Source organism: Anser cygnoides, unplaced genomic scaffold, assembly GCF_040182565.1.
Source record: "Anser cygnoides isolate HZ-2024a breed goose unplaced genomic scaffold, Taihu_goose_T2T_genome scaffold_63_1, whole genome shotgun sequence".
Taxonomy (NCBI): domain Eukaryota; kingdom Metazoa; phylum Chordata; class Aves; order Anseriformes; family Anatidae; genus Anser; species Anser cygnoides.
Window position 1 is genome coordinate 48664 of NW_027103080.1, and position 27480 is coordinate 76143.

Genomic DNA, 27480 nt, shown 5'->3' on the forward strand with positions numbered 1-27480 from the left:
CCTGGCTCCCAGGCACAGTTCCCAGGCCAAAGGCCGAGCTCCCCTCCGAACCCCCATTCCAGCAGACCTTGCTCCTGGCATTGTGGAGCAGCCACTTCATGTCAGCCTTTTCTCCTGGCAGTCAGCTTACCGCCGTAACCTCTGCCATCGGGGCGCCCGAGAGCCGTGTGAGGTCAGCAGAGAGTCACTGTCAGCCTTTGACCTCACAAAGGTGGGTGGCCATAAGTGCCCTGAGCGTCCAGCTCGCATTGAGTACTGCTGGTGGCACTCGAGGCGTGGAGGTCTGCATGGTGCAATGGGAGACGCCGATGTCCTGCTGCTGGAACAAGAGACGCTGATGTGCTGCTGGTGCAGGAGGAGACCTGAAGGTGCTGCTGCTTAGAGGTGCTGAGGAGCGGGCAGCCTCCGTGCCTGTGGCTGAGCATGCTCCTCTTAATTACTGCTCTACCCTTCCTATCTTTTTACTAAGGTGGGTAGAGAGAAATGCCCATATCTGTTTATTTCCTGGTAAGAAATGTAAGAGCCTTGTATCTGCATATTCAGCAGATTCATCCCAGCGCCCTTGGTACTGGCGATCTGTGTTGATCTGTAATAAAGAGCAATCGGTAGCACACCAAGTCTCCGTGACCTTGCATCTAACAGAATCGTCCAAATCCCTGTTGTGATCTCTCTACAGCTGTGCGCTGGCTAAGCTGTCTGTTGGATGGTGAAAATGGGAAATGATTGGGATGGGAAATGATGAGTGGGCCGAGAAATCATTGCTGGGATGGGAAGACTTCCTTGGGGTGGAAAGCCATTGGGCTAGGAAATCAAAGAGATGGGAAATATCTCGTATGGGAATCTGTTATCATGTGAAATTGTAAGGATGGGAAATGACCGTTAGGATGAAAAGCTGGTACTGGGACGGGAAATGCTTGGGACGGGGAAGTGTTGGTGTGAAACCGTCCTGGGCATGGCAAATGATGCGTGGGAGGGAAAGCCTGATGGGGATGGAAAAGTCTTGCGACGGGAAGCCTGCTTGGGTCCAAAACCTGCAGTCCTCACCAAGATGGCGGTGAGGGGCTGGTCAGCCGTTGGGACGGAACCGCCGTTGCCCGCGTTCCCCAACCGACCGCCCCACTCTCCAGCCACCATGGCAGGTACAGCAGCCGGCTCCCGCTCCTCCCGGGGCTGCGGCTCTGCTGGCGAGCCCAGCGCCCCAGATCTCACCCCAGCGCCCTTTTTCCCACAGAGGGTTTCCCCAGACGGCTTCCGCGGCTTCCGCAGACGCAAAACTCCCCCTTCGTCGTCCCAGCCGTGCCGCCAACGGTGGCTGCGTGGCTGCTGCCCTCCCTCCCCGGAGCGATGGCGCTGCCCTTGCAGCCGCCCCAGGTACCCACCCTCCCCTACGCGCTGCCCCAGGCCACCGTCTGGCACGTGGTGCCGGGGGTCCAGGGGCAGGTGCTGCAGCTCCCCGCCGGGGTGCAGCTGGCACCTGGGGGGCACCTCCCACCCGAGGGGCACCACCTGCAGCTTGGGCAGCTCCCCGCCGTGGGGCAGCTCCCTGCTGTGGGGCAGCTCCCCCACACCGCTCCTCCCTGGGCCCCCGTCTACCAGTGGGGAGAGCCCGTGGGGACGGGGACGGTGCTGCCCCAGGATCCCCTCTGGCTGGGGCCCGGGGCCGTGCTCCATGGGGAGCTCCTGCACCCCGCAGGCACCTGCCTGCTGCAGGCCCCTGCCCACCCCGGCCCCCCACCCCTCCTCATCCCGGGGCCTCCGCTGCGGGGGCAGGCGCTCCCCGCGCCCCGCACCCTGACCAGCAGCCGGGGGCAGCTGCCGGAGCCCTGCGACCACGCCGTGGGGCTCAGCGAGGACCAGGGGCCCCCGCTGCCCGGCCCCACTCCCCCCGAGCCTGCCCAGGCTCCAACGACCGCCAGCACCCGGACGGTGACGCCCGACGGTGAGTTTGGGGCTGGCGCAGCCGGCCGCTGGGCGCCCCACACCCAGGAGCCATGGGAAAGCTGGCATCGCCCATCCTGGGGGATTTGCTTGCTTTTTCCTCAGCGGCGACAGTTGCAGAGGTGCCTGAGGAGCCCCTGGAGCTGCTTGAGCTGGGCCCCGATGCCTTCGCCGAGGCCTTTCCCCACCTGGCAGGGGACAGCCAGCAGCTGCAGCACCTGCAGGACCAGCTCCCGGCCGACCTGGACATCTCCGGCTTGGAGGAGCTGCTCAGCTGGCTCGATGCCGTGGAGCCCCAGGACGCCTTCCCCGGTGTCCCCAGCAGTCCTGTGCTCAGCCGCTTCCTGTCTGAGCTGCCCGACCTCTGCGAGGACATGGAGGAGCCGAGCACACAGGGACTGGCAGCCACCAGAGCGCTGGGTGAGGTACCCTCAACCCCTGGGGTGCACCCCGAGAAGGTGCAGGGTGGGCGGGTGGTGCAGCCCCCTGCTGTGCCGGCAGCGAGCTCCCCCCTCAAGCCTGCAGCCAGTCCCCAACTCAGTGCCCTCAGGAGACCCCTGCCCAACCCTCCCTTCACTCTCCCCAAAAGGCCCCCCCACCCTGAATTCCTCACTGCCCTTAGCAGACCCCTGCCCAACCCTCCCTCGCGTCCCCTCAAGAGACCCCCCGACCCTGAATTCCTTAATTCCCTTAGGAGACCCCTGCCCAAGCCTCGCCTGAGTCCCCTCAAGAGCCCCCCCGACCCTGAATTTATTAGAGCCCTTAGGAGACCCCTGCCCAATCCCCCTCTGGGTCCCCTCAAGAGCCCCCCCGGCCCTGAATTTATTAGAGCCCTTAGGAGGCCCCTGCCCAATCCCCCTCTGAGTCCCCTCAAGAGCCCCCCGCCTGCCCCTGCGCCCACCGGCACCAAGTGGGGGGCCAAGCGCCCCGCGCCCACCAGCACCCCCAGCACAGCGCAGAGCTCCCAGCACAGGAGGCCGGCGACGGAGAAAACCCCCGGCAAGGAGAAGACGACGCTGCTGGGCCAGGGTGGCCAAGGCCCCAAGACGCTGTGCCAGGGGAAGACGGGTGGCCACAGCGCGGTGGCTGGCAGCAGCAGCCAAGCGGGTGGCGGCAGGCAGCAGCCGGCGAGCGACAGCACCAGGGCGCCCAGCAAGAGAGCCCGAAGCCCGGGGGCTGCTGGGGGGCAAGGAGCAGCGGCACCGCCTCCCCGGAGAGCGCTGCTGCTGCTGGAGCCCCCCCCCATTAAGCCCCGTGCCCGTGCCCGTGCCGTGCGGGCCCAGGACAGGCTCCGTCCCCAAGCCATCGGGGACAAGACGCTGCAGCGCCAGCACCCGGGGACAAAGACCCCCAGCGAGACTTTGCAGCCGCTGGGGGCCAGGGCGAAGGCGCTGGGGCCAGTGCGCCAGCCGCCCTGTGTGCAGCTGCAGCCCACCTCCAGCGGCCCCAGCAGCATGCCCAGGGCCCCGCCGACGGTGCCAGGCTCCAGCGCTGTGCCCGCTGCCCCCCGGCCCCCAGCTGGCGACAAGGCCCAGGCGGTGCCGGCACCACCAGGCAGCACGGCGCGAGCGTGGAGAGCTCCCGTGCAGCAGGCGCCCAGAGCGCCGTGCCTGCCAGCCGCGGGGGGCCAAGCGCAGCGGGAGCCTCTGCCCACGCAGCCACGCACGCTGCAGCGTCCGGCGCAGCCCCGCGTGGACTACGTGCCCTGCGTGGGGCCCTGGGCGGGCGGCGACGCGGCGCCCACGCCGCTGGAGGAGCAGGAGGCATCGGTGCCCATCACGCCGCAGCAGCGTCCCCAGCGGGAGCGCCTGAAGAAGCTGGCCCAGGAGGAGCGGCAGCGGGCGGCCCACCAGATGAAGATCGGCCCCGTGCAATTCTTCGTGCAGCGGCAGAAGGACCACGCCATAGCCAAGTATTACGGCTACCCGTGACCCTGCGCTCCTCGACGGCCCCCGCAGCACCCGGGCCCGCTCAGCATGCAGGCACAGAGACCTCTGCAGGCGCCTGCTCCAGCTTCAGCCACGCTCCTCAGCCCTTGCCCCTCTCGCTTGCCCTCTCCCTTCTCCAGTGCTGGAGCTGGGCAGTGTTTGCCACTGTCAGGGATGGGCAACTGGGGCAATGGGAAATGCGCGGGTCACGAATGAACGTTGCAGTGGGAAGCTGTTGGGATGTTGGCAATAGCTGGGGTGGGAAAGGTTGGGCATGGGAACTGCTTGTTGGGACACCAAATGGCTGAGATCCCAAACTTATTTCTTCGTTCGGGTCATTTCTCTTATTTAGTGCCTTCCTTATTAAATTCCTCTAGTGCAGGTGTTCACTCAGCAAGGCCTCTGCCTGCAGCTGTTCTTGCACTGGGATGCCGAGGGGATTTCATGCAGCCCGCTCCCGCTGCCCATGCTCAGTCCGTGCATGGATGTGGGCATGGCCAGCACGGACGGGAGAAAATGGGTGGACGGCTGGGTGGATGGGAGGGTGATGGGAGTTGGGAATTCAGCCTTGGGATCAGACACGGGAGGTTGTTGGGATAGGAAATGATCAGTGGGATGGGAAGTCACGATGGGGATAGGAATTCATTAGAATGGGAAAAATTGGTTTCATTTTTATTTCATTAAATTTACTTTATTGACTGTGTTGTACAGGATGGCATTTTTTTAGGTTCTCTTCCTTTTCTACCCTATTAAACTCTCTTTATCACAACGCACTGCTTTGTACTTTATTTTTCCTTCCGAGTCGTTCTGGATTCACTCAGGGTGGGGGGGACATTAGTGAACGCCTGTGTGCTTCAGATCCAAGGTCACCTTTGCCCTCAACTCAAGATACATATTTGCATCTGTTGTCATGATACAAAATTAACAACAACAAAATAAGAGTTAACTACTTCCGAGCACCAGCTGTACGTTTGCTGGGTCTGCTCTATGCATTTGAAGACCATTCAATACTATTCAGCACCTTCAGGAGGAAATGTGTGGTTCTAGGGAAATGCGTCTTGATCTGATGCAAACCTCTGACGCACCCTGCGGCCCCTGCAACCCCTGTGATTTTACCTGCAGCCCCTGCAACCGCTGTGATTTTACCTGCAGCCCCTCCAACACCTGTGAGGTTACCTGCAGCCCCTGCAATCCCTGTGATTTTACCTGCAGCCCCTCCAACACCTGTGATGTTCCCTGCAGCCCCTCCAAACCTGGGACAGGCCCTACAGCTGGCTCCGGGGACTACCCCGTTGCCGTATCAGTCGCCAATACACACGAGATGAAGGAATGAATGCAGAAGTCATCTCGTTTAGGCAGGGAATAAAGTCCTCCGAAGAAGGGGAAGGAGCAATAGGAAGGCGAGGCAGGCGACCCCAATGTAGGGCCATCCCAGGGAACAGGAGGCTGTTATAGCCTCAGGACAGGACTGAGGACTGCTGTTATAGCCTTCGACAGGACAAGGAGTAACCGCTTTAAACTGAAAAGTTAGATTTAGAATATATATTAGGAACAAATTCTCTACTGAGAGTACCTCACATCCTGTGCATCTGCCAACTTCTGCATTTTATGGTTGCCTCCCCTACTTAAGAGAGGATATTGGAGTGCTGTGTGAAACACTCAGATCTTACAGGAACAAAACAATACCTTACCTTTTGCGTTCAAATACGTGCCCAGTACGTTCAGCTAAAACAACTTCTAACCTACAGCGTTTGGTCAAAAGTTCCAATTTCTGTCTCAGTTTCATGTACACCAAATTTTCAAGCAGGATTTCTGGGCCAGTGTTGTCTGTCTGTGATAGACTGCTTTGCTAGATCATCATTCACTGCTCCCTCTGCCAGGCACAGGCCTTTCTCTCTTAATCCCTTGTAAGAAAACTTGCAGAGGTATATGGGGTAGCAGTCAGCAGTGTAAAAGAATAAGAGACATACTGCCTTCGTACATATATATACAACACAATATCAAAGACCTCATCAAGGTCCACCAAGGAAAGGAAGCAATGCAGGAGAAAGAAGACAGGACAACAGGGGGAATGGGGAGCATAAGGGAGGAGGCAGCCAGTGGCCTTAAAAACAAAGCATAAAAATAACTTTTTTAATAAGTTATTAACCAGTTATTTATATAAAAATAAGCCAGTAGTGGGACATAGTGAATTGGAGCTCTAAGGTCTGCATCTAGAGATGTCTTTTATCTTTATCATGCAGTTGTGGAGATGGGTCCTCTGGTTTTGGTCATGTTTTTTCACATTCTGCAATTATCTCCCAAGAACCACCCCCTGTTGGGCAGAAAGGTAGAGGTGTGCTCCAGAAACACAGCGATGGCAAGGAGTCCTCCACTTCATTCTTCCATTTTTTTCCAGCTGGAAGCATCCATAGTTGTCAACTGAATTGGTTTTGAGGAGTAGGAAAGACAGCATTGCTGGATTTCTGCTCTCTCCTAGATTCTATCATACCACATCATGACAGTTGTCTTTGTTTTATGTTCTTTTATGCCTGGATGTTTCTCATTTTTATGAGTGTGGGGTTTCCTTTTTCTTTCTTTCTCCTTTCTTTCTTTCTTTCTTTCTTTCTTTCTTTCTTTCTTTCTTTCTTTCTTTCTTTCTTTCTTTCTTTCTTTCTTTCTTTCTTTCTTTCTTTCTTTCTTTCTTTCTTTCTTTCTTTCTTTCTTTCTTTCTTTCTTTCTTTCTTTCTTTCTTTCTTTCTTTCTTTCTTTCTTTCTTTCTTTCTTTCTTTCTTTCTTTCTTTCTTTCTTTCTTTCTTTCTTTCTTTCTTTCTTTCTTTTTCTTTCTTTCTTTCTTTCTTTCTTTCTTTCTTTCTTTCTTTCTTTCTTTCTTTCTTTCTTTCTTTCTTTCTTTCTTTCTTTCTTTTTCTTTCTTTCTTTTTCTTTCTTTCTTTCTTTCTTTCTTTCTTTCTTTCTTTCTTTCTTTCTTTCTTTCTTTCTTTCTTTCTTTCTTTCTTTCTTTCTTTCTTTCTTTCTTTCTTTCTTTCTTTCTTTCTTTCTTTCTTTCTTTCTTTCTTTCTTTCTTTCTTTCTTTCTTTCTTTCTTTCTTTCTTTCCTTCCTTCCTTCCTTCCTTCTTTCCTTCTTTCTTTCTTTCCTTCTTTCCTTCTTTCCTTCTTTCCTTCTCTTTCTCTTTCTTTCTTCCTGTCTGTCTTTCTGTCTGTCTGTCTGTCTGTCTTGTCTCTTTCTGTCTTCCTGTCTGTCTTTCTGTCTGTCTGTCTGTCTGTCTTGTCTCTTTCTGTCCAGCACTGATTTTATTGCTACTTGTGCATATCCAGACTGTACAGTTTTCTCCATTCCCTCTGTTTCTTCCCTGTGTCTTGCCCCTCTTCCCTGCAACTGAACAGCATTGCCTTGATCAATGAAGTGGCAACATGCGGCTTACACAGTAAACTGCTGAAATTACAGCTATAGCCATGGAGCACAGCTGCAGATCAACAGAAGACCACCAATAACTCACATTTCTAAACTGCTTGTCACAATTCTTCAGTATGCAGGCTGTGATGCTGCCAAGAGCGATCTCACCTCTTAAGCACCCATCCATTTCTTCTCTTCCCAGACCCTCAAGGTATCCTGGTCAAACCACCCCCCTTGCCCCATCTCTCTGTCCCACATTCCTTTTCCCTCATCTTTTTTTTTTTTTTTTTTTCAGCATAGTATCTCCATAGAAGCTGCTGCTCCCCAACTCCGAGTTGACTAGGGCTGAACTATTGAAAAAGAAAAGAAAAGCTATAAATTATAGTGAGAGATGGTGAATACCTAACGATCTCTTAAAAGCAGGAATTTAAGGGAATAAGTAATAGATAAATGGAGATAAGATCAGAAGGAAAAAATCCGCTGTTGCAATCAAGAGAGTTTTAAGAAGTTTTTCAAGTACATTAGAAACGAAACTTAGAGTAATGACACAGATCCAATACGGGATGGGTATTGCTTCAGTGAGAAATGATGAAAAAAAAAACCACCAACATCACGTACATGTGTATGTGTTGTTGCGTATTTGGAAAAAAAACAGGTTAATGAAAACTGCATGCTCAATTAGATGATTTTCTTGTTGTCGTTGGTAGGGAATTGTGTGCTTTATAACACAATATGTGTTATATTTTTTTATATATATTTTAATAAATAGACTTTATTAGATAACTGATTTTGAATGTATAGCCTAAATGTTAGAAAAATTAACAACATGCAATATTACTTGTAAAAATTAACAACATGTGGTATCTAAATAATATTTAGAGATGTAAAGATGTTTGGCATTTCAAAGTCTACTTCTCCAATGAAAAGTGTGTTAGAGCTTCTGTTGGACGTAATGTAGCCTGCTCACTTCCTGCCCACCTCAGCAGGACAGGGGATAAAATCGGGGAAAAAAAAGGAACGAGAAAGCTCACGGGCTTTGATAAAGGCAGGGATATTGCTTATCAATGATTGTTGTGGAAAAATCTCTCTTAACTTGAGGAAATTAATTTAATGTCAATTAATTTGTATAAGTTTAATTACTAGTTCAGGTGTTGGGAAGCAAAAGGACAAACATCAAACCACATAGGGGTAACACTTTTCCTCCTCTTCTGGGCTCAACTTCACTCCAAGCACCTGTTTTCCACCTGCTGATCTCGCTCAGTCCATTCACTGGGGAAATGGGCAGCACAGGAGGAGGCTTTTTTCCATTTAGTGTTGGCTGACAATTCTGTAGAGTTATAAAGCCTCAATCAGTGCGATACAGGGTTCTTCTCACATTGTCTCACTGTGCCATAAGGGGAACAGCTCTAATTTAATAGAAGCTTCACCAGAAAATCATGAGTCATCTGCAGTTTTGAAGTTTTCTGGGATCAAGTCCCTTCAGACAGTTGAGGAATTTGCTCTATCACCTATGAAAACTGGTGCTCTAATAAGCTAGTGAGTGAACAAGAGAGAAATCCTCTGCTAGATGACTTGACAAATTTGGTCTGAAAACAGTGTTGAGGCAGAACAATCCACGATTTTTGCCTTGGATGCACAGAGAGATTGGGGGTAGTAGAATTCTTTTATTCTTCATTGATATAAACATTTTCAAAACAGGTGTTTGCTCAACCTTGCTTCCACTGTGTGCATGGGAGGGAGATAACTGAAAGTGGGGAGTGTTGCTTGAAACCTGCAAGTGGCTGAGGTCCAGTGGGGTTGGAGGCTTTCTTACTCCTTTTGGAAATGCAAAGCAACCTTGCGCCTACCCTGCACTTGCAGAAGGATCACGACAGCCCAAAGCACAGAGGCTTTGTAATTACTGCATAGGGATTGGGAGCAGGGGGCTGCAGGCGTGGCCTCTGTGAGAACAGTGCGGAAGCTGCCCGTGTCAGATAAGAGCCAGCTCCAGCCAACTCCAGAAGGGCCACGGCGCTTGCCAGAGCTGAGCCTATAAGCGATGTTGTTTGCACCTCCGGGAGAGCAGATTCAAGAAGGGGGAAATACTGCTGTGCAACAGAAGCTGGAAGAGCAAGGAGAGAGAACCAGCCCTGCAGCCCCCAAGGTGAGTGCAGCAGGAGGCAGGAGGTGCTCCAGGCTCACAGCAGCAGTTCCCCTGCGGCCCGGGGAGAGGCCCCTGGTGGAGCAGGCTGTCCCCCTGCAGCCCACGGGTCCCACACGGAGCAGATCTCCACGCTGCAGCCCGTGGAGGAGCCCCCTGTGGAGCAGGTGGATGTGGCCTGGAGGAGGCCGCGGCCTGTGGAGAGCCCCCGCAGGAGCAGGCCCCAGGCCAGAGCTGCAGCCATGGAGAGGAGCCCACGCAGGAGCAGGGGGCCTGGGGGGAGCTGCCACCCGTGGGGGACCCAGGTTGGAGCAGTTTGCTCCTGACGGACGGACCCTGTGGTACAGACCCATATCGGAACAGTTCCTCAAGAATGGTGGCCTGTAAGCAGCCCCCGCAGGCTCATTTCGGGAAGGACGGCATCCCGTGGGAGGGACCCCACGTGGAACAGGGGCAGAGAGGGACCGTGGAGGAGCAGCAGGTGATAGTGTTAGGGATGTTGTGTTAGGTGATAGTGTTAGGGACTGACCACAGCCCACATCCCCCATTCCCCTGCAACACTCGGCAGGAGGAGGTAGAGCAGGGTGGATAGGAGGTAAAAGGGGTTTTAAGTTTGCTTTTAATTTTTCACTATTGTAGTCTGCTAGTGATAGGCAACAAATTATATTAATCTCCCTGTGCTGCATGTGTTTTGTCCAGGACGATAATTGTTGAGTGATCTCCCTGTCCTTATCACAATTCCTTGAGCCCTTTTCATCATATTTTTTCCCCCTTTTCCTTTGAGGAGGGGGAGTGAGAGAGTGGCTATGGTGGAGTTCAGCTGCCCAGCAGCTTAAAACTACCAAGCAACAGTCCTACTATCCACCGACCAGCGTCCTTATTCAAGCCTGTTGCAGCTATGTATGCTGCTCTGCTCTGTCTGGGATGTGGACCTACCCATGGTATCTGGGGCCAGCTCATATGGACTAGAGCCTTACAATGTGCAGGAATTCCCCTTCAGTGGGAACTTGCATCACATAAAGACGGTTCTCCATGGTGGAAGACAAAGCCTGTAGGAATTATTAGAAGTCGACATCCTCCATCGCTCTGACCCCCGAGATTTGGACATAATTTCCAAAATGAGCAAAAGGGATCTGTGTCTGCCCTGATACGAAGGAAATCACTGCCCCTGGAAATCTAGTCACTATGCTTTGGTGACTTCATCAGAGTTTTTGTTCTGCTTTGTATGCATCAAATGGAAAAGAGCTACCCCAGGAACACTGTGCTTTGGTGGCAGAGATCTGCTTGCAGCTGAGGACATTACTTATGTTTGTGTGTGAAAATCACACTTCCCTGCTAAAGTACATAATATTGGGCCACATGCTTTCTAGCATATCACCTGTCAGGGAAGCAAAGCCAGGAAAAGCACTAATACAGCCCTGTGTGTCCCTCACGGCTGTAAGCACAGCCACAAGCACAAGCATGCTAACACACAGGAAATCTGTGCATGATCCCCAGAATTCACAGATGCAACGTGCATTTCTGTGCCCGTGCCCTGACACCAGCTGGCAGCAGGAGGTCAGCTCCCAGCCTCAGCTCACTCTCTGTTCCTTGGGTTTGCTTTAATGCCTCCTTTGAGACACTGCCTCAGCGCAGTGAGTTTGTGAATGTGACATATCATTCAATATTATCCACCATGAGCCACTCTGTTCCTATAGCAACTGCCTCCTTAGCCCAGTTCCTGGGTCTCTTCAGGTCTGTTTGATATTCACCTTGACACCTTTGGTGGAGGCCTTGAAGGAACACACAAAGTGTGAAAACACCTTGTACTTATTAGGCCAAGGTAATTCCTCCCCACATGGATGGGCACATATCATCTCCAAGAAAGGGGCTCCCACCTCCACGACTCCCGTCCATCCTCCACCTCTCTATGTCCTTGCATGAATAACGACCTGCACAGCTTAACCTGGACAGGAGCCTGAAGTCCACAACGAGAAACGCTCTGATCTGGGCTCCTTCCAAATGGGCCAGGCAGATATGACTAGAAGAATGTGTAAAACGTTGACCCTAGCTGACGTAATTTCTTTTGATTGATCTGATGCAAACCTGTGAAGCACCCAGCAGGCCCTGCAACCGCTGTGATTTTACCTGCAGCCCCTGCAACCCCTGTGATTTTACCTGCAGCCCCTCCAACCCCTGTGATTTTACCTGCAGCCCCTCCAACCCCTGTGATGTTCCCTGCAGCCACTCCAACCCTGGGACAGGCCCTACAGCTGGCTCCGGGGACTACCCCGTTGCCGTATCAGTCGCCAATACACACAAGATGAAGGAATGGATGCAGAAGTCATCTCGTTTAGGCAGGGAAGAAAGTCCTCCGAAGAAGGGGAAGGAGCAATAGGCAGGCGAGGCAGGCGACCCCAATGTAGGGCCATCGAAGGGAAGAGGAGGCTGTTATAAAATAGAAAAGAGAGAAAAGCATCAGTAGGCAGGTGATCCCCATCCCTGGGCGAGCTGCGAGACATGGGACAAGATTTCAGCTGTCATGCAGGCGAGCACATTGTCACCTGGCTGCTGCGATGCTGGGATAACAGCTCCGGGAGCCTGGAATCGGAGGGCAGGGAAGCCAAGCAGCTGGGATCCTTCTCTGGGGAAGGGGGCACTGAGAAAGCGATCGGAAACGGGGCACAAGCCTCTGGAGGCGGCGCCTGTCAGGCGTGAAGGAAAGGGATCCCTTCCAGGAAGATGCTGTGGGGTTGCTGAGGGTCGAAGAACAGCAGGTGTGGTGTTTTTCCTCAGCTGGGCAGCTGAGCTCCACCTCAACCGCTCTCTCCCTGCCCCTCCTCAAACGGAAAGGGGAGAAAATAGGATGGAAGGGGCTCAAGGGCTGAGAGAAGGACAGGGAGATCACTCCACTATGATCGTCACGGGCAAAAGAGGCTCAGCAGAGCCTGTTCCAGTCCAGGCCGGGCCTGCTCCTGCGGGGGCTCTCCACAGGCCGCGGCCTCCTCCAGGCCACATCCACCTGCTCCACCGGGGGCTCCTCCACGGGCTGCAGCGTGGAGATCTGCTCCGTGTGGGACCCGTGGGCTGCAGGGGGACAGCCTGCTCCAGCAGGGGCCTCTCCACAGGCCGCAGGGGAACTGCTGCTGTGAGCCTGGAGCACCTCCTGCCTCCTGCTGCACTCACTTTGGGGGCTGCAGGGCTGGTTCTCTCTCCTTGCTCTTCCAGCTTCTGTTGCACAGCAGTATTTCCCCCTTCTTAAATCTGCTCTCCCGGAGGTGCAAACAACATCGCTTATAGGCTCAGCTCTGGCAAGCGCCGTGGCCCTTCTGGAGTTGGCTGGAGCTGGCTCTTATCTGACACGGGCAGCTTCCGCACTGTTCTCACAGAGGCCATCCTGCAGCCCCCTGCTCCCAATCCCTATGCAGTAATTACAAAGCCTCTGTGCTTTGGGCTGTCGTGATCCTTCTGCAAGTGCAGGGTAAGCGCAAGGTTGCTTTGCATTTCCAAAAGGAGTAAGAAAGCCTCCAACCCCACTGGACCTCAGCCACTTGCAGGTTTCAAGCAACACTCCCCACTTTCAGTTATCTCCCTCCCATGCACACAGTGGAAGCAAGGTTGAGCAAACACCTGTTTTGAAAAGGTTTATATCAATGAAGAATAAAAGAATTCTACTACCCCCAATCTCTCTGTGCATCCAAGGCAAAAATCGTGGATTGTTCTGCCTCAACACTGTTTTCAGACCAAATTTGTCAAGTCATCTAGCAGAGGATTTCTCTCTTGTTCACTCACTAGCTTATTAGAGCACCAGTTTTCATAGGTGATAGAGCAAATTCCTCAACTGTCTGAAGGGACTTGATCCCAGAAAACTTCAAAACTGCGGATGACTCATGATTTTCTGGTGAAGCATCTATTAAATTAGAGCTGTTCCCCTTAGGGCACAGTGAGACAATGTGAGAAGAACCCTGTATCGCACTGATTGAGGCTTTATAACTCTACAGAATTGTCAGCCAACAATAAATGGAAAGTGCAGGAGGAATGTTCTTTCTTCCTCCTTGCCCTGCCATACGTTAGCGGACAGCTTGTGGTGCGGTATAGGTTCAGAGCCTCGCAGAAGAAGGATTTGAACCCAGGCTCTCCACGCTCTGCACCACTGCCTTCCTGAGGGCTTTTGACTCTTTTTTGTTTGTTTGTTTGTTTTGTTTTGTTTTTGCTTTTGTGGATGGTGTCTAAGTCTGGGGGAAAAAGAACCAACTGTGGGAGGAGGGAATGCTACTCCTGTCTGTGATAGTGATGATTTCCGGACAGTGGTAGCAACAGAGCTTCTGCAGGGAAGAGAAAATTACAGGCAGTCTCTGTTGCTATTCCACGTACTGTGAGTACTGTGTGCAGTTGTGGGCACCACAGTATGAGAAAAAGATATAAAACTGTTAGAGAGTGTCCAAAGAAGGGCAACAAACAGGAGGGTCTCTTTTAACAGGTGTATTGAGATTTGTGGCAAGGTTTTGGTAGCAAGGTCAGGGGCTGCACTGTGCTGGACACAGCAACAGATGCACCATAGGCCAAACTCAGACAACAAGCCAAGGTGTGTTGCCTCTGAGAATGCACAGAAAATATTGGATGGAGAGAGTTGGAGAGAACAAAAAGAATGAGGAACAACAGAGGGAACATCAAGGTCATAGGAGGAGGAGAAGTAGATGCTCCATGGTGGAGCAGATATTCTTTGAAACCTGTGGAGGATCCATGCCAGAACAGATGAATATTCCTGACAGGGACTGCAGCCTGTGGAGGACCCACACTGGAGCAAAGTAGAAACGAGAAGAAAGGATAGGCAGAGAAGAACTGCTGCACATTAACCACAGCCTCAACCTGTGCTGCCCATTTCCCCAGTGAATGGACTGAGCGAGATCAGCAGGTGGAAAACAGGTGCTTGGAGTGAAGTTGAGCCCAGAAGAGGAGGAAAAGTGTTACCCCTATGTGGTTTGATGTTTGTCCTTTTGCTTCCCAACACCTGAACTAGTAATTAAACTTATACAAATTAATTGACATTAAATTAATTTCCTCAAGTTAAGAGAGATTTTTCCACAACAATCATTGATAAGCAATATCCCTGCCTTTATCAAAGCCCATGAGCTTTCTCGTTCTTTTTTTTTTCCCCGATTTTATCCCCTGTCCTGCTGAGGTGGGCAGGAAGTGAGCAGGCTACGTTACATCCAACAGAAGCTCTAACACATTTTTCATTGGAGAAGTAGACTTTGAAATGCCAAACACCTTTACATCTCTAAATATTATTTAGATACCACATGTTGTTAATTTTTACAAGTAATATTGCATGTTGTTAATTCTTCTAACATCTAGGCTATACATTCAAAATGAGTTGTCTAATAAAGTCTATTTATTAAAACATATATAAAAAACATATAACACATATTGTGTTATAAAGCACACAATTCCTTACCAATGACAACAAAAAAAATCATCTAATTGAGCATGCAGTTTTCATTAACCTGTTTTTTTTCCAAATACACAACAACACATACACATGTACGTGATGTTGGTTTTTTTTTTTCATCATTTCTCACTGAAGCAATACCCATCCCGTATTGGATCTGTGTCATTACTCTAAGTTTTGTTTCTAATGTACTTGAAAAACTTCTTAACTCTACTGATTGCAAGAGTGGATTTTTTCCTACTGATCTTAACTCCATTTATCAATTACTTATTCCCTTAAATTCCTGCTTTTAAGAGATCGTTAGGTATTCACCATCTCTCACTATAATTTATAGCTTTTCTTTTCTTTTTCAATAGTTCAGCCCTAGTCAACTCGGAGTTGGGGAGCAGCAGCTTCTATGGAGATACTATGCTGAAAAAAAAAAAAAAAAAAAGATGAGGGAAAAGGAATGTGGGACAGAGAGATGGGGCAAGGGGGGTGGTTTGACCAGGATACCTTGAGGGTCTGGGAAGAGAAGAAATGGATGGGTGCTTAAGAGGTGAGATCGCTCTTGGCAGCATCACAGCCTGCATACTGAAGAATTGTGACAAGCAGTTTAGAAATGTGAGTTATTGGTGGTCTTCTGTTGATCTGCAGCTGTGCTCCATGGCTATAGCTGTAATTTCAGCAGTTTACTGTGTAAGCCGCATGTTGCCACTTCATTGATCAAGGCAATGCTGTTCAGTTGCAGGGAAGAGGGGCAAGACACAGGGAAGAAACAGAGGGAATGGAGAAAACTGTACAGTCTGGATATGCACAAGTAGCAATAAAATCAGTGCTGGACAGAAAGAGACAAGACAGACAGACAGACAGACAGACAGAAAGACAGACAGGAAGAAAGAAAGAAAGAAAGAAAGAGAAAGAAAGAAAGAAAGAAAGAAAGAAAGAAAGAAAGAAAGAAAGAAAGAAAGAAAGAAAGAAAGAAAGAAAGAAAGAAAAATAGAAAAATAGAAAACCCCACACTCATAAAAATGAGAAACATCCAGGCATAAAAGGACATAAAACAAAGACAACTGTCATGATGTGGTATGATAGGATCTAGGAGAAAGCAGAAATCCAGCAATGCTGTCTTTCCTACTCCTCAAAACCAATTCAGTTGACAACTATGGATGCTTCCAGCTGGAAAAAAATGGAAGAATGAAGTGGAGGACTCCTTGCCATCGCTGTGTTTCTGGAGCGCACCTCTACCTTTCTGCCCAACAGGGGGTGGTTCTTGGGAGATAATTGCAGAATGTGAAAAAACATGACCAAAACCAGAGGACCCATCTCCACAACTGCATGATAAAGATAAAAGACATCTCTAGATGCAGACCTTAGAGCTCCAATTCACTATGTCCCACTACTGGAAGTTATTTTTATGCTTTGTTTTTAAGGCCACTGGCTGCCTCCTCCCTTATGCTCCCCATTCCCCCTGTTGTCCTGTCTTCTTTCTCCTGCATTGCTTCCTTTCCTTGGTGGACCTTGATGAGGTCTTTGATATTGTGTTGTATATCTATGTACGAAGGCAGTATGTCTCTTATTCTTTTACACTGCTGACTGCTACCCCATATACCTCTGCAAGTTTTCTTACAAGGGATTAAGAGAGAAAGGCCTGTGCCTGGCAGAAGGAGCAGTGAATGATGATCTAGCAAAGCAGTCTATCACGGACAGACGACACTGGCCCAGAAATCCTGCTTGAAAATTTGGTGTACATGAAACTGAGACAGAAATTGGAACTTTCGACCAAACGCTGTAGGTTAGAAGTTGTTTTAGCTGAACGTACTGGGCACATATTTGAACGCAAAAGGTAAGGTATTGTTTTGTTCCTGTAAGATCTGAGTGTTTCACACAGCACTCCAATATCCTCTCTTAAGTAGGGGAGGCAACCATAAAATGCAGAAGTTGGCAGATGCACAGGATGTGAGGTACTCTCAGTAGAGAATTTGTTCCTAATATATATTCTAAATCTAACTTTTCAGTTTAAAGCGGTTACTCCTTGTCCTGTCGCTCCAGGCCCTGATAAAGACTCCCTCCCCAGCTTTCCTACAGGTTGCCTTTCAGTACAGGAAGGCTCTCCCTGGTGTCGCAGTAAGCTCACCTGTTACCCAGGGGTCACAGTTATTTCCTGTGATGGGAATAACGACAAGGGTTAATCTATTGCAGGTGATTTCATACAATTATAGAAAAGGTTTTGTTGGAAAGCACCTTAGAGGTCTCCAGATCACCCCCGTACTTCAAGCAGGGCCATTTTTAAAGCCCTGTCATATTGCTCAGGGGCTTGTACAGTCAAATTTTGAATGGCCCCAGCAAGAGACCCTACAGTCTCACTGTGTGCCTTTGCCAGTGCCTAGGCAGAGTGTGCTTCCCCTGCTGGTCCTGGTGAGATGAACTGATACAAGTTTTGAGAAAACAGAAGTTTATGCTACTGCATGAAGTACCCTTTGTAACATTTTTTTTTTTTTAACCTTTACCGTTTCATATCTGAAATTTGAAATTCATCAGGGAACTCAGCCTGGCACACAGTAAAACTGATGGCAGATACTTCACAATATTATTTGAATTTCACGTAAATAGAACAGACTAGCAACTTACTTAGGAGAAGTAATACAATTTTAGAAATATTCAAAACCAAAGGCATTCCAAACTAAGTTTAAGTTCAGAGGAAATCCAAAGGAAAAACTAATTTTGAAACTAATAATCAGAGAACATAATCTTCTACAAACGATAGATTTTCCTCCTGCATTGGGTAATTTTGATCTGTCTTTAATGATCATCTCGACATGGCTTTGACACTGAGTATTTTGCTTTGCCACTGCATTAAGTCTTCTTCTCATGTGTGGTAAATGTCCTGCTCTCATGGGATGGGCCTAGGAGACATACGCACTGTGTCTCATGATGCTTGGATATCATCTTAAATCTGTGAGAAGAGGAAAGGTCTCACTGCTTCCTGAACAGGGAATTGGATGTCTGCAGTTGAGAACCCTCTGTCTAATCTAGAAACGTGAAGGAAGGAGTTTGCTGGATTGCAAGTGACGGTGAAGAAAGCCACAGATGACATATCGAACTGATTGAAATGTTATTTAGCTCAGGGCATGGCTAATGATGTGGAGCTGGAATAGTTTGACGATTGTAATTACACTCACTATCATTGTTATTTGTTTACAGGATGGTAATGCCTAAAGGTCCCGCTGGAGCCTGAAACAAGGTTGTGCTGGGTGCTGCACGTGCATATATCAGTGGCGATTTGAGAGCTAGTGATACAAACAGACAAAACAGAGATTGAAAGGAGAAACAGAGGGATAGAGATAAGAAGATCTCCCTGCAGGTCGTTTAGGGTAACCAGCCATGAGTGCAGTGCATCCAGGTCTCCAGTGCTCTGCTGGCCCAGCCAGATGAATGGAAAACATTGCAGCTTTGGAAAAATAGTGTTTCTTCTAATTCTTTGGCCACAGTTTTGATGTTTTAGGACTGCTTTTTTTTTTTTTTTCCCCCATTTGTGCTAGAAAAGGTGAACTTTTCAAATACCTATTCTGAATTAAAATATCGTTTTCATTGTTATGTTTCTGTTTTGTTGGCACTATTCATAATGACTTCTACCCTTCGGTGGAAGCAAAAGCTTATCATACCATAAAATTGGAAAGATCACAGAAAACTTCAGAGCTTTTGAAGAAAGGTGAGGAAAATCCATTCCCTGCTCTAGGCAGAGAGAGTGGCTGATTTCCAGAAAGGTAAATGGGCAGGATAAGGCCGCTTCATGTTCACTGATGGCCAGTTGTATGGACTGTGAAGATAATGGACTACCAGCACAAGAGACGGTGCCAATAATCTAATCCAATACGATCTATTTCAAGTGGTGGAGACCTGATACTCTATGACAATGTGAGGAAGACCTAACTGTCAGGCAAACTTTGAGATGATCATGTTCAGGATCTAAAACTGTTATGACAAGTGTCAACACAGGAAGGGTGAAACAAAGGCATGAATGTCATACAAGGACCGATAAATCTCAGGAAGGCTGGAAACCAAGGCAAATGGATGGAATAAGATGGTGCTTTGTGTTAGCAAGAAGCAGAGGATAGAGAAATTAAATGTTATGGGTCAGCAAAAGAGTGGTTTTGTGCAAATCACTGCTAAAGATAGACAGCCTTGCTAGCCTGCTCTTTGCTCTTAGCTCCAGTCTAATAGTGAATTATCTCTGTACAGTTATCAGACACGTAAACAATAATGGGAATTATGGGAGACTTTAACTTCCCAGCAAAAGATTGAAAGATAATTACCACTTATGTTCATCCAGGTATACTATGTGATGGCTTTCTTCCCAAAAGTGAAAAAATACAAGACCGTTTTAGACTTGGCTCCTGTATGGGTTTAAATGTAGTAAAATTTGAATAAAGTGTGATCATGAGCTGACTTTTCTCATTTTACATTTCAAGACAGACAAAACCAGGTTTAGAATGAAGGTTCTGAGGCTTAGAAATGCAAACCTTGAAATCTAAGGAAATGAATAATTGAGTCTGACTAAGCAGCTCTGGGACTTGAGCGCAGAGAAGGCATAGTTAAAATTCAAAATTCAAAGAGGAAAAAAGCGATGAGAAAAGGTATGTTTCAGAGGTTAAAAACTGCAGAAATAAAGTAAGAATGACCAAAAACCTCCTTCACATAGGAAATTAAACAATAATAGTAAGTGGTACTTAAGCCACAGAAACCAGGGGGAAGAAAGAGAACAAATTAGGACAGTTGCACACTTGAGGCAAAAATAGGTCAAAAGTTACTGATGTCTCAAATGCTGCAAATCTGATTTCCTGCATCTAACAGCAACAACAATGTGATCTTAAGGGCAGTGACAGGACTCCCATTGAAAAGGAGGGTAGGGCACTAGGCGCAACATCATCTGGGGTGAAATAAAAATCTATAGTGATTCAAGTGAAAAATGAAAAGCTGATATCTACCTAGCCTGTTAACAGCATTGGCACGCAGAACAACAAGTCAAGTAGGAAAAATGCATAACAATTGTGCAAATCGGGGATAGTCCCCAGAATGGGAGAGTAACAAATATACTTCTGTCCAGAAGAGGGTAAAGAGTCATCCAGACAAGTGTGGGCCTGTTAGTTTGACATCAACACCGTGCAAAGTTTTGTAGCAAGAACAGATAAGACCAGGGAAGTAGGGGGTAATGTGTAATTTACAAGATAATTTATCAGAGCTAAATTGTTTCCAGATAATTTAGTAGCTTTCCTTTGTAGGACCAGTTCTTCCCTACACAGGGGATGAACTCCATCTATTTCACTTTCTGTGAGCTTCTGATACATTATCTACGGATTTCGGCTTTGGGGCTGCAAGAGAATAAAGGGAATTTGCAATTGTTCACACTGAAGAGGGAATTACCAGCAAAGGAGTGGTTACCTATGGTAATTCTCAGAGACAGTTCTGAAACTGCAGCTGCTAAGGAGGCAAAGACTCATGGAGAAATGTAGGCTGGAAGGGACCTCTGAAAACCCAACCTCCTATTCAGGGCAGAGCTGACTTCAAAGTTAGATATGTTCGGTATGGACATGGTGGCTGAAGATTAAAAATTACACAGGAGCTTTGAGATTTGCAGGTGACATAAGGTTGGGAAGTACTACCAAGCCTGACAGAAGGCTATCGCTTGTGATTGAAATGGTTCAGGTGAAGTGACATGTGATAATACAAAGCAGAGCCATTCTCAGAGATTCTCAAAAAAGGGTGATTTTTTGTCATGTTTGCTATATGGCAGTCAGGAGTTTAAAACAAACAAACAAACAAAATGACAAGAAAACCTCTTATGAGCAAGTTTGGACAGGAAATTGGTAGAAACTTCCCATTTTAAGAATGAAGTGCACCATAGCTATGAAGTCAGCATTCACCTAAGCAGTAATGGCCAACTCAAATCCCCCACAAGAAAGCAGTGGACAAACCAGAACACTAACAAACATGTTGGGGTCTAGAGTCAAACAGATATACCTAACTTTATTATACCTCAGCATCTGAGGGATTGCTTTTAGAGGCTGAGGGCTTGTACCCCATTTCCAATCACTTTCTCTGTGCCCCCTTCCCCAGAGAAGGAAGCTGCTTGGCTTCACTGCCCTCTGATTCAGCTGCCCGCTGAGGCTGCCCGCTCCTCAGCACCTGTAAGCAGCAGCACCTTCAGGTCTCCTCCTGCACCAGCAGCACATCAGCGTCTCTTGTTCCAGCAGCAAGACATCGGCGTCTCCCATTGCACCATGCAGACCTCCACGCCTCGAGTGCCACCAGCAGTACTCAATGCGAGCTGGACGCTCAGGGCACTTATGGCCACCCACCTTTGTGAGGTCAAAGGCTGACAGTGACTCTCTGCTGACCTCACACGGCTCTCGGGCGCCCCGATGGCAGAGGTTACGGTGCTAAGCTGACTGCCAGGAGAAAAGGCTGACATGAAGTGGCTGCTCCACAATGCCAGGAGCAAGGTCTGCTGGAATGGGAGTTCGGAGGGGAGCTCGGCCTTCGGCCTGGGAACTGTGCCTGGGAGCCAGGGACGTCCTTGGTGTGCAGCTGGACACCTGGGCCTGAGAAAGCAAGGTTTCTTTAGAGAGAATTGGAAGCATCGTCACCTAGTGGCTGTGTCAGGGGAACGAGAGAAATGCACAGCATCTCTTGGTTCCCTGAAGTGCACGTGTCCTACGCCCTTGGATGTCTCCATGATAGAAAAAGGGACTGATTTTTACCCAAAACAGAGCTCCTTTCTCTCGGGAGCTTCTCATGCTGCGTGTCCTCCTCTCTTTCTTGTATTTGGCTATGACTTTAGGCTTGTTCTTGCTACTCCTTAAGCAGACTGAAGCTTCCTGGGAACATCACGTTAACTGATTTTCACTACCTGTAAGTGCCTTTCCTCCACTTCTCATCTAATTAATTAGTGCTATCCTCTTCACGCCTGCTACAGAGGTATCCTTCCTACCTGGTACAATCTAGAAGAGCTTAGCAGCATCCATACGTCTCTTTCCTTTAGTCATCACAGTTACTTGCTCGAGGTAATTTGTGTTGAGCAGTAATCAACAGTAAGTGTCACCAAGCCATGGCTGCATTTGCTTGTGTCTTATGGAATCCCTGCAGCTGTGTCCCCTCCCAGCTTCCTGTGTGCCCCAAGCATCCTCGCTTGCAGGGCAGCAGAAGATGCAGAAAAGTCCTGGCCTTAGTGGAAGCACTGCCCTGCAAGAGCTAAGACATCCCTCTTAGCAGCACGCTGTAGCCCTGAAATCCCAAAAAACGGCACATGCCAGCTACTGGGAAGGAAATGAACTCTGTCATTGTGATATACCCGCTCAAGGCCCTGCTCTTTGGCCCAGGTGTCTACGAGGCGGTTTTGGAAATGAATCCTGTTGTGTGACTCCGTTCTTTCTGGGTGCTCCGTGCCCATAAAGCTTGCTTTTCAAGGCCCAGGAGGGTCTGCCGGGCACTGGCCTGGGTTCCCAGCCTGACCCACCTGCTGGGAATCAGGGAGGCTCGGTCGGTGTCTTGTGTTGGGTTTACGAGGACAGGTTCTGGTAGCGGGGGGCTGCAGGGGTGTCCTCTGTGAGGAGAATGCAGCAGCTGCCCCATGTTAGATAAGGGCCGGTTCCAGGAGGCCCCAGAGGGACCCGCTGCTGCCCAGAACTGAGACAAAAAGGATGATGTTTTGCGCCTGTGTGAGAGCCCACCTAAGAAAGGGAAAGAAACCTGCTGCACAGCAGCGTCTGGGTCAGGGAGGAGTGAGAAACCTCTCTGCAGCCCCCAAGGTGAGTGCAGCAGGAGGCAGGAGGTGCTCCAGGCTCACAGCAGCAGTTCCCCTGCGGCCTGGGGAGAGGCCCCTGGTGGAGCAGGCTGTCCCCCTGCAGCCCACGGGTCCCACACGGAGCAGATCTCCACGCTGCAGCCCGTGGAGGAGCCCCCGGTGGAGCAGGTGGATGTGGCCTGGAGGAGGCCGCGGCCTGTGGAGAGCCCCCGCAGGAGCAGGCCCGGCCTGGACTGGAACAGGCTCTGCTGAGCCTCTTTTGCCCGTGACGATCATTGTGGAGTGATCTCCCTGTCCTTCTCTCAGCCCTTGAGCCCCTTCCATCCTATTTTCTCCCCTTTCCGTTTGAGGAGGGGCAGGGAGAGAGCGGTTGAGGTGGAGCTCAGCTGCCCAGCTGAGGAAAAACACCACACCTGCTGTTCTTCGACCCTCAGCAACCCCACAGCATCTTCCTGGAAGGGATCCCTTTCCTTCACGCCTGACAGGCGCCGCCTCCAGAGGCTTGTGCCCCGTTTCCGATCGCTTTCTCAGTGCCCCCTTCCCCAGAGAAGGATCCCAGCTGCTTGGCTTCCCTGCCCTCCGATTCCAGGCTCCCGGAGCTGTTATCCCAGCATCGCAGCAGCCAGGTGACAATGTGCTTGCCTGCATGACAGCTGAAATCTTGTCACATGTCTCGCAGCTCGCCCAGGGATGGGGATCACCTGCCTACTGCTGCTTTTCTCTCTTTTCTATTTTATAACAGCCTCCTCTTCCCTTCGATGGCCCTACATTGGGGTCGCCTGCCTCGCCTGCCTATTGCTCCTTCCCCGTCTTAGGAGGACTTTCTTCCCTGCCTAAACGAGATGACTTCTGCATCCATTCCTTCATCTTGTGTGTATTGGCGACTGATACGGCAACGGGGTAGTCCCCGGAGCCAGCTGTAGGGCCTGTCCCAGGGTTGGAGTGGCTGCAGGGAACATCACAGGGGTTGCAGGGGCTGCAGGTAAAATCACAGTTGTTGGAGGGGCTGCAGTTAAAATTACAGCAGTTGCAGGGGCTGCAGGTAAAATCACAAGTGTTGCAGGGGCTGCAGGGTGCATCACAGGTTTGCATCAGATCAACCAAAAGAAATTACGTCAGCTAGGGTCAACGTTTTACGCATTCTTCTAGTTATATCTGCGTGGCCCTTTTGGAAGGAGCCCAGATCAGAGCGTTTCTCGTTGTGGACTTCAGGCTCCTGTCCAGGTTAAGCTGTGCAGGTCGTTATTCATGCAAGGACATAGAGAGGTGGAGGATGGACGGGAGTCGTGGAGGTGGGAGCCCCTTTCTTGGAGATGATATGTGCCCATCCATGTGGGGAGGAATTACCTTGGCCTAATAAGTACAAGGTGTTTTCACACTTTGTGTGTTCCTTCAAGGCCTCCACCAAAGGTGTCAAGGTGAATATCAAACAGACCTGAAGAGACCCAGGAACTGGGCTAAGGAGGCAGTTGCTATAGGAACAGAGTGGCTCATGGTGGATAATATTGAATGATATGTCACATTCACAAACTCACTGCGCTGAGGCAGTGTCTCAAAGGAGGCATTAAAGCAAACCCAAGGAACAGAGAGTGAGCTGAGGCTGGGAGCTGACCTCCTGCTGCCAGCTGGTGTCAGGGCACGGGCACAGAAATGCACGTTGCATCTGTGAATTCTGGGGATCATGCACAGATTTCCTGTGTGTTAGCATGCTTGTGCTTGTGGCTGTGCTTATAGCCATGAGGGACACATAGGGCTGTATTAGTGCTTTTCCTGGGTTTGCTTCCCTGACAGGTGATATGCTAGAAAGCATGTGGCCCAATATTATGTACTTTAGCAGGGAAGTGTGATTTTCACACACAAACATAAGTAATGTCCTCAGCTGCAAGCAGATCTCTGCCACCAAAGCACAGTGTTCCTGGGGTAGCTCTTTTCCATTTGATGCATACAAAGCAGAATAAAAACGCTGATGAAGTCACCAAAGCATAGTGACTAGATTTCCAGGGGCAGTGATTTCCTTCGTATCAGGGCAGACACAGATCCCTTTTGCTCATTTTGGAAATTATGTCCAAATCTCGGGGGTCAGAGCGATGGAGGATGTCGACTTCTAATAATTCCTACAGGCTTTGTCTTCCACCATGGAGAACCGTCTTTATGTGATGCAAGTTCCCACTGAAGGGGAATTCCTGCAGATTGTAAGGCTCTAGTCCATATGAGCTGGCCCCAGATACCATGGGTAGGTCCACATCCCAGACGGAGCAGAGCAGCATACATAGCTGCAACAGGCTTGAATAAGGACGCTGGTCGGTGGATAGTAGGACTGTTGCTTGGTAGTTTTAAGCTGCTGGGCAGCTGAACTCCACCATAGCCACTCTCTCACTCCCCCTCCTCAAAGGAAAAGGGGAAAAAAATATGATGAAAAGGGCTCAAGGAATTGTGATAAGGACAGGGAGATCACTCAACAATTATCGTCCTGGACAAAACACATGCAGCACAGGGAGATTAATATAATTTGTTGCCTATCACTAGCAGACTACAATAGTGAAAAATTAAAAGCAAACTTAAAACCCCTTTTACCTCCTATCCACCCTGCTCTACCTCCTCCTGCCGAGTGTTGCAGGGGAATGGGGGATGTGGGCTGTGGTCAGTCCCTAACACTATCACCTAACACAACATCCCTAACACTTCATCACCTGCTGCTCCTCCACGGTCCCTCTCTGCCCCTGTTCCACGCGGGGTCCCTCCCACGGGATGCCGTCCTTCCCGAAATGAGCCTGCGGGGGCTGCTTACAGGCCACCATTCTTGAGGAACTGTTCCGATATGGGTCTGTACCACAGGGTCCGTCCGTCAGGAGCAAACTGCTCCAACCTGGGTCCCCCACGGGTGGCAGCTCCCCCCAGGCCCCCTGCTCCTGAGTGGGCTCCTCTCAATGGCTGCAGCTCTGGCCTGGGGCCTGCTCCTGCGGGGGCTCTCCACAGGCCGCGGCCTCCTCCAGGCCACATCCACCTGCTCCACCGGGGGCTCCTCCACGGGCTGCAGCGTGGAGATCTGCTCCGTGTGGGACCCGTGGGCTGCAGGGGGACAGCCTGCTCCACCAGGGGCCTCTCCCCAGGCCGCAGGGGAACTGCTGCTGTGAGCCTGGAGCACCTCCTGCCTCCTGCTGCACTCACCTTGGGGGCTGCAGGGCTGGTTCTCTCTCCTTGCTCTTCCAGCTTCTGTTGCACAGCAGTATTTCCCCCTTCTTAAATCTGCTCTCCCGCAGGTGCAAACAACATCGCTTATAGGCTCAGCTCTGGCAAGCGCCGTGGCCCTTCTGGAGTTGGCTGGAGCTGGCTCTTATCTGACACGGGCAGCTTCCGCACTGTTCTCACAGAGGCCACGCCTGCAGCCCCCTGCTCCCAATCCCTATGCAGTAATTACAAAGCCTCTGTGCTTTGGGCTGTCGTGATCCTTCTGCAAGTGCAGGGTAGGCGCAAGGTTGCTTTGCATTTCCAAAAGGAGTAAGAAAGCCTCCAACCCCACTGGACCTCAGCCACTTGCAGGTTTCAAGCAACACTCCCCACTTTCAGTTATCTCCCTCCCATGCACACAGTGGAAGCAAGGTTGAGCAAACACCTGTTTTGAAAAGGTTTATATCAATGAAGAATAAAAGAATTCTACTACCCCCAATCTCTCTGTGCATCCAAGGCAAAAATCGTGGATTGTTCTGCCTCAACACTGTTTTCAGACCAAATTTGTCAAGTCATCTAGCAGAGGATTTCTCTCTTGTTCACTCACTAGCTTATTAGAGCACCAGTTTTCATAGGTGATAGAGCAAATTCCTCAACTGTCTGAAGGGACTTGATCCCAGAAAACTTCAAAACTGCAGATGACTCATGATTTTCTGGTGAAGCATCTATTAAATTAGAGCTGTTCCCCTTAGGGCACAGTGAGACAATGTGAGAAGAACCCTGTATCGCACTGATTGAGGCTTTATAACTCTACAGAATTGTCAGCCAACAATAAATGGAAAGTGCAGGAGGAATGTTCTTTCTTCCTCCTTGCCCTGCCATACGTTAGCGGACAGCTTGTGGTGGGGTATAGGTTCAGAACCTCGCAGAAGAAGGATTTGAACCCAGGCTCTCCACAGTCTGCACCACTGCCTTCCTGAGGGCTTTTGACTCTTTTTTGTTTGTTTGTTTGTTTGTTTGTTTTGTTTTGTTTTTGCTTTTGTGGATGGTGTCTAAGTCTGGGGGAAAAAGAACCAACTGTGGGAGGAGGGAATGCTACTCCTGTCTGTGATAGTGATGATTTCCGGACAGTGGTAGCAACAGAGCTTCTGCAGGGAAGAGAAAATTACAGGCAGTCTCTGTTGCTATTCCACGTACTGTGAGTACTGTGTGCAGTTTTGGGCACCACAGTATGAGAAAAAGATATAAAACTGTTAGAGAGTGTCCAAAGAAGGGCAACAAACAGGAGGGTCTCTTTTAACAGGTGTATTGAGATTTGTGGCAAGGTTTTGGTAGCAAGGTCAGGGGCTGCACTGTGCTGGACACAGCAACAGATGCACCATAGGCCAAACTCAGACAACAAGCCAAGGTGTGTTGCCTCTAAGAATGCACAGAAAATATTGGATGGAGAGAGCTGGAGAGAACAAAAAGAATGAGGAACAACAGAGGGAACATCAAGGTCATAGGAGGAGGAGAAGTAGATGCTCCATGGTGGAGCAGATATTCTTTGAAACCTGTGGAGGATCCATGCCAGAACAGATGAATATTCCTGACAGGGACTGCAGCCTGTGGAGGACCCACACTGGAGCAAAGTAGAAACGAGAAGAAAGGATAGGCAGAGAAGAACTGCTGCACATTAACCACAGCCTCCTCCTGTGC

General features: G+C 49.7%; 1 protein-coding gene across 1 annotated transcript; it reads left to right on the forward strand.

The window, feature by feature from the left end:
• The first annotated feature begins 1234 nt into the window (after positions 1-1234).
• Positions 1235-4856, forward strand: LOC136789571 (proline-rich protein 36-like). Its single transcript, XM_066989612.1, has 2 exons — positions 1235-1939; positions 2044-4856. The coding sequence occupies exons 1-2, from the start codon at positions 1345-1347 to the stop codon at positions 3867-3869; spliced, it is 2421 nt and encodes an 806-aa protein (XP_066845713.1). The 5' UTR covers positions 1235-1344; the 3' UTR covers positions 3870-4856.
• Positions 4857-27480: the final 22624 nt, after the last annotated feature.

Coding starts and splice junctions, on each gene's coding strand:
- LOC136789571 (XM_066989612.1), top strand. CDS start 1,345: ATGGCGCTGCCCTTGCAGCCGCCCCAGGTACCCACCCTCCCCTACGCG. Junction 1,940..2,043: donor CCGGACGGTGACGCCCGACG/GTGAGTTTGGGG, acceptor CTTTTTCCTCAG/CGGCGACAGTTGCAGAGGTG.